The sequence below is a fragment of the Ammospiza caudacuta genome, chromosome 5, assembly GCF_027887145.1.
Source record: "Ammospiza caudacuta isolate bAmmCau1 chromosome 5, bAmmCau1.pri, whole genome shotgun sequence".
NCBI classification, from domain to species: Eukaryota; Metazoa; Chordata; class Aves; order Passeriformes; family Passerellidae; genus Ammospiza; species Ammospiza caudacuta.
This window is the reverse complement of record NC_080597.1, coordinates 63,613,932-63,629,829: the sequence shown is the minus strand read 5'-3', so window position 1 is coordinate 63,629,829 and position 15,898 is coordinate 63,613,932. Positions and strand designations below refer to the sequence as shown.

General features: G+C 47.9%; 1 protein-coding gene across 1 annotated transcript in view; it reads right to left on the bottom strand.

Moving 5' to 3' along the window:
• The window catches only part of LAMB1 (laminin subunit beta 1), a 42,737-nt gene that overhangs the window by 10,263 nt on the left and 16,576 nt on the right, over positions 1 to 15,898 (bottom strand). Inside the window, exons 14-24 of the mRNA XM_058806029.1 lie at positions 14,973 to 15,131; positions 14,118 to 14,245; positions 13,547 to 13,670; positions 12,807 to 13,011; positions 12,504 to 12,647; positions 12,176 to 12,407; positions 11,513 to 11,676; positions 10,839 to 11,063; positions 9,889 to 10,106; positions 9,523 to 9,619; positions 463 to 832 (exon numbers count right to left, since the gene is read on the bottom strand). Coding sequence (XP_058662012.1) covers positions 463 to 832; positions 9,523 to 9,619; positions 9,889 to 10,106; positions 10,839 to 11,063; positions 11,513 to 11,676; positions 12,176 to 12,407; positions 12,504 to 12,647; positions 12,807 to 13,011; positions 13,547 to 13,670; positions 14,118 to 14,245; positions 14,973 to 15,131 — 2,066 coding nt within the window. The remainder of the gene's footprint in view (positions 1 to 462; positions 833 to 9,522; positions 9,620 to 9,888; positions 10,107 to 10,838; positions 11,064 to 11,512; positions 11,677 to 12,175; positions 12,408 to 12,503; positions 12,648 to 12,806; positions 13,012 to 13,546; positions 13,671 to 14,117; positions 14,246 to 14,972; positions 15,132 to 15,898) is intronic.

The following is a 15,898-nucleotide window of genomic DNA, read 5'->3' as shown; positions in this document are numbered from 1 at the left end:
TGTTATAAACCTGGTACTTCCGCCAACACGTGCTCAGCGTGCAGAAAGAAGCCCAAGTTTCCAACTCATCAGCTACACACGGAAATCCAGGAATTTAATCTCTCCCCCTCTTCATTCTCTCACATAATAGCAGTGTTTGTCCTTTGCCCTGGGGCAGCACAAGGCAAGCATGAGTGGCTCCCTGGTAATTATCTGCCTGGAGAGCAGTGGGAGCAGGACAATCCAGCTCAGCACGTGGCAGCTGCACTGCTCCTGCCTTCCCACCAGGTTTCTGTCCAGTGGGAAGGGCACTCACTGCCAGGGCTGAGCATGGCAAGGGGCTCCAGCAACCACAGCACCCTCACCCAGTCAGAGTGCCCTCAGCCCAGCATGGGGACTCAGTCACTCAAGTAAATCCCAGCTCACTGGAACTCCCACTTCTTCCCAAGACACACTGATCCAAGTAACTACAACTGTACTCACTCTGCTTCCTCGAAGAGATTCCCAATGTTCTTCAGGGGCTCAGCTGCTGGATTTTGAGCGATGATGGTTTTAATTTCAGTGAGCTTCTCCTCCAGTGTGTTGAGTGTCTGCTGGTATGGGCCAGTGACTCCAGTGACTTTGAGGGTATTAGCCCTGTCCAAGAACTGCTGGGTCCTATTAGCCAGCTCACTGATGATCACATCCCAGAGGGCAAAGCACTGGTGGCAGGGCACGCAGTCAGGGAAGACACCTGAGTAGCCCCTGGAGCACTTGTCACAGTGCAGCCCTTCCACCCCCTCATTGCAGATGCACTGCCCTGTGGCACGGTCACACTGCGGGGTCTGGATGCCACGAGGGTTGCAGTCACATGCTGGGAGGAGAAAAAAGCACATGTGAGGGCCATGGATGTTGGCAGGGTGGGGGAAAAATCAGTTATTATAAAATGAATACAAATGTGGTCGTTGTCTCAATTATAAAAAGCTAATTATGGATGTATCACACATGTATATGGAGGAAGCAAGTGTGAGTGAGAAAAGGGAGAGAGATGGGGAAATAACTCTAGAGGAGATCAGGATTTGCATGTCTTGGAAATAGGAACAATAATGGAGCAAGGGTGGACACCAATTGCAATGTTCAAATGTCAGCTGAATAGCAACTGAAAACAAAGATCCCAGTTTCTCTCCTGCAATGAAGAGTGAGTAGAGCAAGGCTCTCGGGACAGGAAAAGAAGTGGCAGGCAGGCCCATAGCAGAAGGTTTAAGAGCAAACCATGAGAGAAAAAGGAAAATTTGACTGGAACAGCCATTTACTGTCTCCTCCAGCAGAGGAGTAACAGTCAAGTGAGGAATCTTGCAAATCATAAACCAGCCACCCTTTCCCTGCCCCTCCCACAAACAGCACACTAAAAGGAGATAACTGATTACACAGCACTTGGTTAAGCAGAGGAGCTCTGTTCCATAAGGTGCTGTGGGGTGTTAAAAGTGGAATGGGTTTCCAAGAACAGGCCAAATCCATGGAGCAAAAGCTCTTGTGAGATCTTGCAGGCAGAGGTACAGAGACTGGCTCAGAACATGCTCCTGCCATGGATAGTGGGAAAACATTCACAATACACACTGAGGAGCCTGGCACTGGGCTGACATTTTGGGTATACAGAAAATCAGAAAAAAAAATCTGGCAGTGAAAAGTAGAATAGAATAAAGAATGTGGTCATGGGCAGCCCTGTAGTGTTTGAGGTGTTAAGGACCAAGAGCCTGCATGCTGTTTGTCACCCTCAGTGTCACCCTCAGTGGAAATGAGGACACTTAACAGATTTATAAATTTTTCAAAGTTATTTCACACTGAGCACCAACTTCAGAGTTAGTATTCACACCTTCATGAAATGCATTTTTTGGCACTAACCCATCACAGAGAGAAGTTACTTAACTGAGTGATGCACTGTCACTGCTGAAAGCACAGACACACTCTGTACACAATAATGCTATCAGGAGAAGCATTTCCATGCAGCAAGGCTGCCACTTGACCTCCTTAATTACACAGGAGGCAGCAGCAGCAGAGGACATCACCAACATGCAAAGCTTTTAATAAAGAAATGGCAGCAAGCAACAAAAAGAGAGGCTTTGAAAATATGCACATCATCTACTTATCATCATGGCAGAGTGCACCCAAAACAGGTCAGGCACATGCTCCCTAAACAGGAAAAGGACTGGCATACCTGATAAAACCCCTCACTTACACATCCATTTACCAGGCATTCTCTAAGGAAGTTAAATGGCTCAAAACCCATAAATCAATTCACACACCCAAGGCAAATGCCCCCTTGAAAATAGGGCAAAACACAAAGCTGTTTTCAAGACTGTACATTGTTTGCTTCAATGCCAGAGCACAGTGGTGGTCTTCAGTTCAAAAATTACACAAAGAGCCCCAGCAGAACAAATCGCTCCTCAACAAAACGACTTTCTTGTACAACGTGAATATGATAGGCAAGAGACAAAAATAACTTCTGCTGCCTGCACAATTGAGCAAAACGGTCTTTTGTTCTTTGAACTATACCCTGACACAAGAGATTGTTTTTACTTTACATTGAAAGTGCTTAAGTAGTCAACTCACCATGGAATATGTTCCCTGCAGGCAAACCGTTGAGTTCCTGTTTGAAGGTCAGCTAACCCTTCTGTCAACTAATAAGGCCCTTGGTATAATGATGAATTGTCCAAATTCCTCTGTATAGAAAGAGGCTAAATGGCATGTGGTTTTTCTCAAAGATCTTGAGGTCTGATCAAGTTACATGAATACTTGCTGCTGGCAAATCAGATCACTATATTTACTTGCAGATTTAAAAGGCTTAATGTGAAAAAACCCCCGAAACCCCATATTGGTAATTCTACTCCTGAATACCTGCATGTTCAGGAAAGCCAGATGACATGGCTTTAGTAGCATTTGCATGGTAAAGTGGATTCCAAACTCTCTGCAACAAGAAAGTACTAGGGAAGGAGAGAAAATAATTTAGGTACTAACATACTGTTTGCAAAGTGAAAACCCAAACTCCACAGCTGCCTGTCAGGGGATGATAAGAGCAAAGAAGTAATTTATTCTAAATGCAGAGCAACAGTTGGAAGAATACAGCCCTACAAAACTCCCAAACAGAGCTTTGCAGGACCATGAGAAATTGCACAAGGCAGCTAGAAACATTACTGTGTCTTATTTCTCCATTTTAAGATTTTTTTATCAAGCCCACAAGCAGGCAATCCTGGCTCTGAATTACCTCAGTCCCCTCAATGAAATGTATACAGAATGGCTTTCAAAAGTGGTGGTTTCGTATTGCTCTTCCTCCTCTTCATCATCTTCCCAAGACATTAACCATATACAGGACTACACCAGATTTCACCCCTAACCATCTCTAACACCTCTAGTGATGAGTCCTGCTCCTCGTGCCCTGGACACCTCTACCAGGCATTTCACAGCCCAGCAAGGAGCATGTTCAAGCCACTGAAGAGGAACACCTCCCCTTTTTGCCATGGTGGGGATCAAACCCTCTGCTCACTCCAGCTGTGGCCAGTTCTGAAGAGAAGGAAAGCAAGCCCAAGCCAAGGTCATGTAAAGCCTTCTCCCTAGTGAGTAGCGCCTTGAACACTGCAGTCCACCAGGCAAATAGCTCAGTGCCAGCTTTCACCTCTGCCTCAGGCAGTGCCTGCCTGCCAAGAACCTGCTGGCTTCAGTCTCTTTGACTGAAGGGCATGACTTCATCCTAAAGGAACAAAAGCACAGTGACAGTGGCAGGATGTATGTGAAAGGAAAGGAGGCCCTCCGAGCTGGCACAGACTGGAGAACCCTGGCAAAGAGCTCATGGAAGAACAACTGAGTTACACATCTATCATTCAAGATGGTGGGTGCGCATGCACCAGAAAATTCCTGTGACATTCTAGTATCACTGCCAATGAACTGGGATGTGAATACCAGAGATACCTGCTAGAAACAGAGCAAACACCAGTCAGAGTGATCCAGCAAACCATGCTCAGTATCATGTTTGACCAAAGTACCCACCATCACTTCTAGCCACAGCAGAGTTCTCATTCCCCAAACACCTCCTTTGTTATGTCCAACTATTCCTATGGCCATAGTGGGATTCAGAAGCAGTCCTGTACCCAACAGGCTCACTCAAACACGACCTTCAAAATATTGCTTTGCTCAGGAGATTTTGGCTCCAACCAGCACACTCCTAAATCTGATGTAAGACCTGAGTAATACAACATATCCAGTATTAGCATATATCTAGTTAATCTGAACTTTTTCAAGAACAAGAAACACACAGCCACATCTAGGGAGGCAGATGTGCCTGCAGATGTTTCAGATGTGGCTTAGTAGCTACCAACACCTTTATACTCTACTTATATGTGGTATAGGGAAAGACGAAGTCCTGTAAGCTACTTTTATATGGCTTCCCTATGCTTACATGACAAGAAACTGGAAAAGTAGCTCATTTTGCACTGCAAAATCTAACAGATGTTGAGTTTACTTCAAGATACTTGGATGCCTTGACCACTTTGAGTTGGAAATGCCTTTCAAGACAAATGGTTGATTAGTCTCCCTTCAAGCAGACAGATGGCCCAAAGCCAAGGTGAAGGGCTGAAAGTTAATGCAGACACGGCTGCTTGCACTGAAGATCAGTGTTAGACAGGCTTCAAATCTGTAAGCAGAGCAGGACATAACAGTACCTCCCATGGAAAACACAGTGGAGGAAAAGAAGTCTTTTGAAATCGTTGGCCCAAGATTTAAGGGCTTTCAAAGGAGCATTTACTAAATTAAACAATAGGTTTCTGTTTTGAAATGTCATTTTGGAACTAGGCGTATTGTTTTCTTTAACTGAGTGTGTAACTCAATCAGTGATTCTTTTGTGGCATACTTCAACTTCAGGGAAACCATATTTTTAGAAAAGTTTAGGCCAAATTCTCAGCCAGGATCTGCTGATTAGCAGATTTATGAGGATTGTAGCTGCATCTGTTTACAAATGCATGTGCATGTATGTGCATGCACACACTGAATATCCGTGGGTAATTTTTGTATCACCTTCATCAGAGCATTTATTCTCCTTCTTTTTCCTGATCCTCAAGAGAGAAGTAACACTCAAACATGTATACCAAATGCATTCATGTAAAAACCTAAGAAGAGAAATCCAAAAGAAGCAAGTAACTAGCTTCAGAGGTTTGCTTTAAGCTCAAAAGGATCTGAGAATTGCTTTATCTTTTACCTACTCTGACAGCTCTGCTATCTTTTCCTCTGATTTTAAATATTTAGGACTCACTTCCATTTAAACTACTCTAATTCAATATGCAGTATATTTGCACATCACTTAATTTAAACTTGGGTGTGTCAAAGCACTTGATACTAGAGCAGAGGTGACAGAATGGATACTGAATGGGCTGTATGAAGACCAGTATCAGCGTCCAATTCAGGAACAAACAAGCGTTGTACATCATCCTACGCTGAACAGAAATCATTTTTCCAGAAATATTTTTTTTACTGCTTGAGACTGAGGGCGGCAAGCATCAAATGTTTAACTCCTCCAGAGAAAAAACACAAAGGTTTTGTTCAAACATGATTTCCTGGCACAATTTCCCAGTGGTAGTGAGGCACTGTGATAAGAAAACCATTCAACAGCTTTTAAGATTGAAAGTTTTGCAGAGCTAGCAAATTTCTTCTGAATAATCAGCTATTGATTCAAGTTACCCTGCAAGCATAGTGCTAACTCCTCAACATTATGATTTTCAGTAGGAATATTAATGTAAGATCCCAGTCTAAAATTACCGGAATTGTGCTACATCTTAACATGCTAGCACACCATGCCAAAAGGATAATTTTCTGGAAATAATCAATACACATTACAGTACTTTATGACCCTAGGTAATTTAAAATTATGAAACTCCAAGTGAAAATTATATTTTTTTTAGCACAGAATTTGTCTGACTTCCTTTAGGCACTTCTCACAGAAGGAAACAAGACATCTCTAAACACCAAAAACATCTCCTATAAAAGCAGCCTATGTGACTAGTTTAAGATCCAAGTGTTAAAATTTTAAGACTACAAAACTTATTCTTACATGGCAATAGGGCAATTTTTAGTGAACTGCTGTTCCTGCACCAACCATATAACAAAGACTAAAAACTGAAAAAAACAACATTCTTGTCAATGTATGCAGTGTGTATTTGACAAAAAACATGATTTTTTTTTTAATTGTAGTTCAATTAAATTCTGTGATTTTACAGTAAGTCTTGATACTCATGTCCAACACAGGACATGCTCCTTGTGAAGGGGCTATAGCAACACCACCTACTTCCAATCTCACACAGAACCTCCTACTAACTGCACTCTTGTCTGCTTGTTCAACTTATTACAACAGTAATGACAGTGAAATTGTCATCTCCTTCATTTCAGATGAAATATAAACTGGAAGTATCTATTGTGCAAGGGCATTGTTTAAGCTGCATCTGCAGCCACTCCACATCTCAGGCTTCCCAGGAGCCTGCAGCCTTCTCCTGGACATCTACTTTGTGGGTTGAAGCTGGTGCAGAACTTGGCATGTTGAGTCCTGCACTTGAGTTGCCAGGCTTTGGAAAAGCTCCAGCAGAATGCCTGGGAGACCTGAATGTGATGAACCCTGTACTGCTATTATTTACTCCCTTAGGCAGGATTTTTATGCACACACACACGTTCACAGGCAGGCTCGTGCAGAGCTGCAGCCAGCTCAAGGCTGCAGCAATGGCAGAAGAGTTCTGCCAAGGGGCTGGCACTGCCTCCAGAGCAGGTGATGCTCACAGCACAGTTCCTGCCCACTGTAATCCTCCCAGGGACCTGCATGAGGCCAAGACGGAAATGCTGGGCTCATTCCCATCCTCTATGCCGCTGCTGTGCTTGTTTCAGGCATTATGTTGAACTCAAAGAGAGAATATTGTGCTTTTTCGAAGCACAGGGAGTAAGCAGGCTCTGCAGACCCAGCCACAGGCTCTCTGTGGTGTGTAATCCCCAGTGGACATCTGTGGGTGCTGAAGTGCAGCCAGTGCTGTGGGTGCACGATGCTGTCCAAGCACAGGCACCCACTTCAGCTGGCCCCAGCAATGCCAGTGTGAACTCTGTGGACATGCAGAGAGGAGACATCAGACGACATTTTCTCTCCACAGCAGGGGGCACAGACTGCAGCACCCACACCAGGTACAAAAACCTGCCTTCCCTGGCTTCTACTTCACCATGGCTGATCTAAACAAGGTTTCTAGAAGAGACATCACAGGTAGCAGCTGGCAATAGGGATGGCAAGGAACAGTGCCCTAGAGCCTGGTATCCCCTGGAGTGTACTGGGACCCTGGGCCCCATCCACAACTCACTGCTACTGCAAGTGCCTGAGAACCCATGGAGAGCTGCAGCCCCAGCCTGTCCTAAATGGGCCATTTTGCACATCTCCACACAGCTTTGTCCAGAGCTTATTTGCAGGCACGCAACATGAGCAGTATGGTCCCCATTGCTCATCAGGAGCTTGTGTTTCTTGATGCCAGCAACCTAAAGACCTTTCATGAAGAGATCACATATCACTGTCCTTGGAGTAATTGATTCACCCTGTGGTTTCCAACCTTGAGCAGAACCCACTTGCCCTAGAGTGGAGGATCCCACACTGGAGTCCTTGGGAGCAATATCCACATCTCTGCACCAGCTTGGTGAAAACTGTGTCCACACTCACAAGGTTCAGAATTTTTGCTCTTCCCCATCCAGATTTGTTCCTATTTTGTTCCTGAATGCAGCACAAAGTGTGGCCATACTGGCTGCTTGGGCCAGCAAGAACACGCCAGGTGGCAAACACCATGGCAGGAGTCCACATGTTCCCTGCAACTGGAGCAGACATCTTTGTGACAAAGCCTTGTCTCAGTTCCAGCTTCACTGGCTGCAGGCCAGATCTCTGCTGTTTTCCAGGGACACTGCTCAGCAGCTCCTTAAATGGCACAGTTTTCTGCTTGCAACCCGCTTATCCCAGAGAGCTGCTACCTGCCCACGCAGCAGCTGCAGCTCTGCCAGCCTGAACATCACCTCTCACTCCCTGGGGCTAAATGAGGGCTGAGAAGTCAATTGTCTTCTTGCCAAGGAGAGACAGGAGACAGGCAGGAGGCACTGACCCCAGCACACCAGGAGAGCCTGCAGCACCACCCAGCTGGATGTGTTCCACGAGCCAGCACATGCCTGGAGCCTGTCCAGAGCATCACACTGCAGGCTGCCACTGCTCAGCCCTGGGCAGCAGCTCTCCCCACCTGCCACAGGGACCTCCTGCTGGATGTAATCATGAAGGAAAATCTGCCTTTCCACCTGAGGGAGTCTCCTCTGTCACTAGGGCACAGAAGGGATGGTGGACTGGAAGGGAAGTGTAGATCTCACATGGTAAAAACAGGCTCTGAAGAATATATTGTTTCTTTACTTCAGAAAAATTAAAGCAGGTTTTCACATGTTCAAAAGACAGCAGAAACTCCACGAGAGATCAGAAATGATGCTATGCTGCAAAACCCTGCCGATAAGGTATGCAGATGGACTCCATCAATAAACCCTGATGGAGACAACTGATAGCAAAAGACAATCCCTGCCCTGGAGCCAGCAGGGTCAGCACACCCCTTCCCATGTCAGAACACACACAGCCTCTGAAAGGCAGCCTTTCCCCAAGAAACCCAATATGTACTCAGGAACTGGGGCAACTCCCCAGTCCTTTCATCTGCTGCAAACTAAGTAGCTGTGACCTGCCTATCTATCAAGATAATGGGCTCTAAGCTATCTCTATTGTAAGGGATTTATTAAAGACCACAGCAAGCACATTCCTCCCTGCAGGAAAAAATACCTTAAATCTATTGCAAATCCTCCTGGCAAGGGCTCCTATTTGAACAGATCAGAGATACAAGTTTGTTCTGGTCTGGACAATGTTTGAAGTTTCTTTTCCAGCTAACGAACAGACTTGTTTATAATGAAAGGACAGAGGCCATCCAGTTTTCTAAACAACCTACTTCATGGTGCTCTGTTTTGCAGCATGTAGTTATGGCTAACCCACTGCATGGTCTCTGCTTTCTCCTTTATTTTTATCTGAAATATAAGGAAAGTCTCCTACTAAATAAAAAAATCTCTACTCTCTGTATGAAGGCATAAGAGACAGGGGTCTTCAGCTACGTACAATCGAAAGGCAAAGGAAACTGGTTTCCAGAACAATTCTCAAACTCAAATGCTTGTGATATGTTTTCTTATCATGCTGGCCTACCTGAGAGAATTGCGATCTTACCCTTAAGGAAGAGTTGCTTCTAAACAGAGAGGTTTGTTTCTAAATAAAGGTCAGACAAGAAAAACACAGACAAGCACTGGCCTGGCCTCCTGCCACATGTCTCATCCTGCAAGGTACCAAAATCCCAGGGCAGACTCCACCATGCTTTGTCCCTCTTTTCCAAGGCTCGAGAGGGCTGGTCCCAGCAGGGGTGTCGCAGTGAACCGGGCTGTGATGGTGTGCTCAGCCACATAGACATTTCCAAAAGGAGCAGGCACCAGGGTTGGACTCACCTAAGCACTCCACACTTGGGTCACCCCAGAAGAGCTCCTGGCACTCCCGGCAGGTCCGGCCTCCAAAACCCGGCATGCAGTGGCACTGCCCTGTGAACTGTCAAAGACAAAAAGCAAACGCATCAGTGAGCCCTCAGCAGCTCACCCTGCCCCGAGCAGGGGCTGAGCCTTGGGCACAGGGCTGCGCCTCGGGCACAGGGCCGCACCTCGGGCACAGGGGCCACGCCTTGGGCACAGGGCAGAGCCTCGGGGACAGGGCCGCGCCTCGGGCACAGGGCCGCGCCTCGGGCACAGGGCCCAGCCTCGGGCACAGAGCCCAGCCTCGGGCACAGAGCCCAGCCTCGGGCACAGGGCGTGCTGCCTCACCTCGTTGCAGGCAGGCCCGAGGGAGCGCGCGGGGTCGCAGTCGCAGTGCTCGCAGCCGGTGCCGCTGGCCAGGCGCCACGTGTGGGGGGCACAGCGGTCACACGTCTGTCCCACCACGTTGGGGAGGCACCGGCACTGCCCCGTGGCCGCCGCGCAGCGACAGCTCTCTGAGTCCTCGCAGTCCTCCCGCACCGTGCCCAGGTAGTTGCAGACGCACTCTGTGAGGGAAAGAGCACGGCACCTCCATGTCAACCTGCCCCTCGCTACCAGACTGCCCTGACTCCACAACTAGTTCATTCTCTAAGTCCACAGAAATGTGGGCAGATGCTGGCATGTCCCAATGCCAGTGGCCAGGCCTGGCTGACCCAACACTGAATGACATCCAGCACTGCTCAAGAGCCCTCCTCACGCCCCAGCCCCCCTCATTCAACCAGCCCAACCCTCCCTGCTCTCCTCCATTCCTCCCTCTGTAAAACCAAAGCCTAGGTCTGCCCAGCTTTCCTCAGTCAGCTATGGTGGCAGATCTGCTTGAAGTGGTCAACTGGCCAACAGTAAGCTCACCTGCTCAGTGACCCGCCTGTCCTGGTGGGCTGTGCCTGATACCACAGGAGAGGAGGATCTGCTTCCCCACCACCCATTTCAGCTTCCTGTCACAGCCTTCATTCCCACTGTCAAACCACAAACTCTCTCCCCACAACCTTATCTCTGTAGAAGATATAAACAGAGACCAGTATCAAGAGGGTAAGAAGTCTCCCTCCTGCAAAATCCTCCTTCCTTTCAGCAAATGTAAATGCTGTCTCAGAACTCCCTCTCAACCGTAGAGAGCCAGGAGCCCCATCCAGCTGCAAGCAATAAAGTTTTCCCTCCACACTAAATGCTGCCAGGTAAAAAGCATTTAGCTGCCCACTGGTTCCCCTGAGACAGCTGGTGCAGCCGTGTCTCGCACTCACTTCTGCAGTCCTGCTGCAGGGCGCTCCCGTAGTAGCCCTCTCTGCAGAGGTGGCAGTTCTCCCCCTCAGTGTGATAGAGGCACTTCATGCATGCCCCGCTCCTCTTGTCGCAGGCCTCAGGGTCAGTGGTGTCGATGTTGTTGTTGCACTGGCACGGCTGGCAGGCGCCACCGACCTCATCAGGGCTCCCAAAGAAGCCAGACGCGCATTCATCACAGCGACTGCCTGTTTGAACAAACAGGCACAGTGGGAACGGCCATCACGGCTCCCTGGCACAGCCCCTTCACCAGCAAGGCAATAAAGACCATTACTGGGGGGGCATTAACTGGATCATGTTTAAAGAAACAGAGACAGCACTTGGTGAGACCATAGTAATAGGGTGCAGAGCATGGATGGTACCACCCAGGGCACCAAGGCATGCTGCTCATCTCCTTGGTTCCTGTGTTGTCCTGTCAACCCTTTGCTCAGCACCAGTCATCCCTCACTGCTGCAGATGAGGTTCATGGCCATGCTGGCACCACCCACACAAAACACTCTGCCCTGGCACCTTCGAAGTGAGGCAGCACCCTGCAACAACCCACTGGTGCTGTGGTCACATCTAACCCACATGAACACATCCTCTCCCTGAGAGGTTCAACCCAACCAGCCACCCATCCACAATCCCCCCCACGTACCTATGTATCCCACGCTACAGACACACACGACTTGCAGTGTGACTGGATCCTGGTAACAGCCACTGGCAAACTGGCGTCCACTCTCAGGGCCATCAGGGCAAGGGCAGGGCCGGCAGTGGTCACCTGATCCCAGGATGGGGTCTCCATAGTAGCCAGCCTGGCACCTGCACAACAGAGTACACAGCATGCAGGGACTGCAGGCAAACACGCTGTAATTAAGCTGTAAATAAGCTCAGATTTTATACCACTGTGAAGAAGCAAGGGGCAGAAACATCCTTATGGCTCACACTCCTAACAGCTGTGTCCACAGACACAAATTTGCCTGGTTTACACCAGCATAGGAGCTGCACACCGAAGGCTGGACATCAGCCCCGCCACTGCAACGCCTCTCAGAAGGCTTGCAATGACTCGCTAAAGGCCTGGGTTCCTGCAGCGTGCTCTTGGTCACTTATGCAGACACAAGGCTGTGGGCAGGAAAGAGGGGATCCCCACTCCCATCAATCCTCAGGACCACAAGTGCTTCTCTGACTCCCTCGGCACAGGGACTTTTGCTGTGGCTTAACACCTGTGTGAGCACCAGCACCAGGGAGGAACAGCAGAGCTGCTGTGCCCATGCTGCTGTGGGGGAGGAGAGGGGCCAGGGCAAGGGCACAGGTGCCGCACCTCTCACAGTTGTGTCCGGCTGTGTGGTCCCGGCAGCTGAGGCACTCCCCGGTGTAGGGGTTGCAGTCGTCAGCGTGGCCATTACAGTGGCAGGGCTGGCAGCTGGGGAAGCCCCAGAAGCTGGGCAGGCAGCGGTCGCACTGCCGCCCATACACCCCGGGGAAGCAGTGGCACTGGCCCGTCTCCACATCGCAGAAGGCGTTGTAAGAGCCTCGGGCGTGGCACTCACACGCTGCAAGGAGAGAGGGAGAGGGGCTGAGTTCCCATGACAAGCCAAAAGCTCAGGGCCCCAGCCACAGCACAGCCCAGAGCCAAGAGTTTAACATACGTCGGCATCCGCTCGGCCCGAACCCGAAGGTGCCGGGGGCACATCTGTCACACTGCCTTCCAACAACGTTGGGACGACACTGGCACTGTCCTCCATTGGGGTCACACACCGAACTCAGGGAGCCCTGCGGGTCACACTGGCATGCTGAGCAGAGAAAAACATTGCAGAAAGTGAGCACTGTGGCACAGGACATGAATGCCCTGCCTCATCCCACGTACACGCCTTCCCCATACAAACTGCTCTGCCCGCAAGCGCCATCCAGCCCCCAGGCATGGTTTGCCCTAAGAGTAGATGGTTACATACATAAGGCAGTCTCATGCAGTAGTGCAGAAATGCTGAATATTATGTTCTTGCAGACATCTGTCATGGGAGTTTTCACAACACTCCTGCTGTTTTCCAAACACCGGTATCTCTGGAAAGTTTCCCAAGCGCTGTTCGTGACCACGTCTTCGCCCGAGCCTCCCACTGTGAATATGTCCAGTGATTTGCAGTATGGCATGAGAACAAGCTACAAAACAATTTTAGAATGACAAAGTGTCACTATTTATAAATAGCCTCCACCAAAATTGTGAAAATTCAGTATTATCCCAGCTTCTAGCCTTTTTTTTGCTGAAAAGCAAACAACCAGATGGAATTTGAAACATAAGTGACAATATTTCTCTAGTTTTGATGGAACACTTGTAGTATCTGACAAATTTTTACCAAATCTACCAAATTCTATCCATTCTAGAGAAGAAGATTGACACTGATATTGATTTTCATTACCTACATGACACACATTAACTTCCCCAAAGAAACTATAGGTCTGTGGACTAGCTGCAGTCCTGCAAAATACCTCAAAAGCCTCTTAGCAGAAAAACAGCTCACATACTTGGAGGAACTTTTGAAGAAACCTATGCTGCATTACATTGTTCAGCTGAAATCTGACTTCAGCTGCAAGAAACAACGCTGCAAAATACTACTTTGAATTTACACAGATATATACCAGGGGAAATGCAAACTTCCAGGCTTTTAAGAGCATCCCTAAAATGAATTCTGCTCACAGAGTCAATGAGTGTGTAGGGGTTCTCAGTCTCCGTGTCCACCGAGGAGTACTGGGACAGCTCCAGGCGGATGGTGTAGTTCAGCCCCTTCTCGAAGCACACGGGCCGCGGGAGAACAACGTATCTGAAGGAGGAACAGGAAACAGTCCTTACTTCAAAGGCACCATAAAGCATTTAAGGTGCCCCTATAGAGCAATCAAGATAATAGAAAGCAGCCAAGACCCAGCAGAACAAAAGCTGCGACGTGAGAGAGGCAGTTTGCAGGCTCGTGGAAGCCAGAACCGGAAAAGGTTATCAGCAAGGTAAAAAGTCAAACCAGTGTTCACTCACAGGCTGTGCAAACACCTCCCCCTCCCTCCACTCAGTGAACAAACCCTATCAGAATATGAGAATAAACTTAAAAGCTTTGAATCTACAGACACACTACTAAATGTGGTTTTTATAACCTACTGGAAATTAATTTTCACCTATTTTCACAGAGGTTACAGCAAACTGAAAATGTTACATTATTGTAGTTCAATTTTAATCTGTTTTATTTTTTCTCTCCTTTTGCCCATCCAGTTATACCGACCTGGATCCAGGTGACAGTGAGACCACTTGATTATCATCATCAGGAACTGTGTTGCCACACCGACTGCCTGTGGGAATCTTGCCTGGGCGTGTGACACTGATCACAGCTTTTTCCCACTGATCAGGCAACTGGGGAAAAAAAAGGCTCATCAGTATCTAGTAATAATCATAAACTCCTGGAAGCATCCAGAGCTCAGGCCAGGAAAAGCGTGAGCACAGACAGGGTGGTTGCAGTGCTTCAGGGAGGATGGGGCTGCAGCTGCAGCATCAATGGGGCGTCTACCAGCTGCAGGTGTGGGCTGAGAGCAAGGAGCAGGGGTCCAGCAGCCCCATCTGCATCATGGCATCACCAGGGGCTTTGGTGACTCCTCTCCCCTCACCTCTGGGTCCTGTATCTGAGTATTCACTGCAGTTAGTTGCTGCCAACGGGCAAGGAGATGGAGGGATTTTTCTCTTTCCCTTCCCTCTGCAAATTATCAAAGCCAACTGCTTGCAAACTCTTGGCTGCAGGCATTCAACATCCAAGATGGGCAATCTGCTTCTTAAGGTGCACAATGCCCATCTGATCTGGCCAATAACAAATTTATAGTTTAATCTGCCCTGATGGGACTTGTCACTTTTTAATTTGCTCATTAAACAGGTGCTGAAACAATGCAATAGTGAAACAAACTCTAAAGCAAATAGTACTAGAAATAGTCAACATCATTTTGGATTTTCACACATCTCAGACATTTAACTGAGCACCTGTCCTGTCTTTGGGCCCTGATGACTCCTTAAAGAGCCAGCTCATGTCAGTTGTGCACCAGGACAGCCAGCACCTGCTGGGAGGCAGCAGTGCCCATACTCACAGACCCACCTGCGGCTCGTAGCGGATCACAACATCATACTCCATGGAGTAGGGGATGTTGTCAATGTAGAATTCCAGGTGTCCCCCCTCAGGGACTCTCACAAATCCTATGCCTGTCCATGACGGCGTGCGGTCTGGCGTGTACTGGCGCTCTATTATGTTCACTCCCTACAAAACAGGGAACAGATATTTCAGTACTGATCCATTAAATCTGCAAGTCCCATGGGAGTCCATGAAGTGTGGGGTTCTGCTGATGGATGACTTCTACATTGCAGCATCCACTGCTGGCATCCCAGACAACACAAATTCTCTTTTAAATCCATACACGTGCACACCACTGCCCTTTCACTTAACAACATTACAAATGCAAGAGAGATAAAGCAAAACAAGACTGCACAACTCTTCATTTATTTCTCTGCTATGGTGCAGAATTAAATTTAAAAACTTGCTATGAGTAACTAATTCACCATACAGATTTCCACACTGCACTTGTAGCAGTAGGATTTACTGCACTGGCACATCACTGTTCCATTAACCATCCAAGCCTGAGTGCTAATTGCACCCTGACTACACCAGGCTGATTCAAACCAAACCACTGCTCAAAATTGCATTGGAACAGCAGATTGTGGCTTTAATGAGCAGGGTGTCACTAAAGAACAGAGATCCTAATCATTGATAGATATTTCCTAGCCAAATCAACACGTGGTCACCCTTTTCAGTCAGAGGTGTCAGGTGTTTTATCTGTTTTTTATATAAAGCAAAGAAGAGGAAAAAGGTAACAGAAAATAGAAACATGATGCTCAAATTTCCTGTTTCAAATGTATCTGTCTCCACTAATAGTTCTCTCCATAGAACAACATCCTGTGCATTCCTAAGGAAGCTGCTTCAGTAGAAAGGGATAAAAAGCAAGGAAATGTCTACATACATACGTGTCA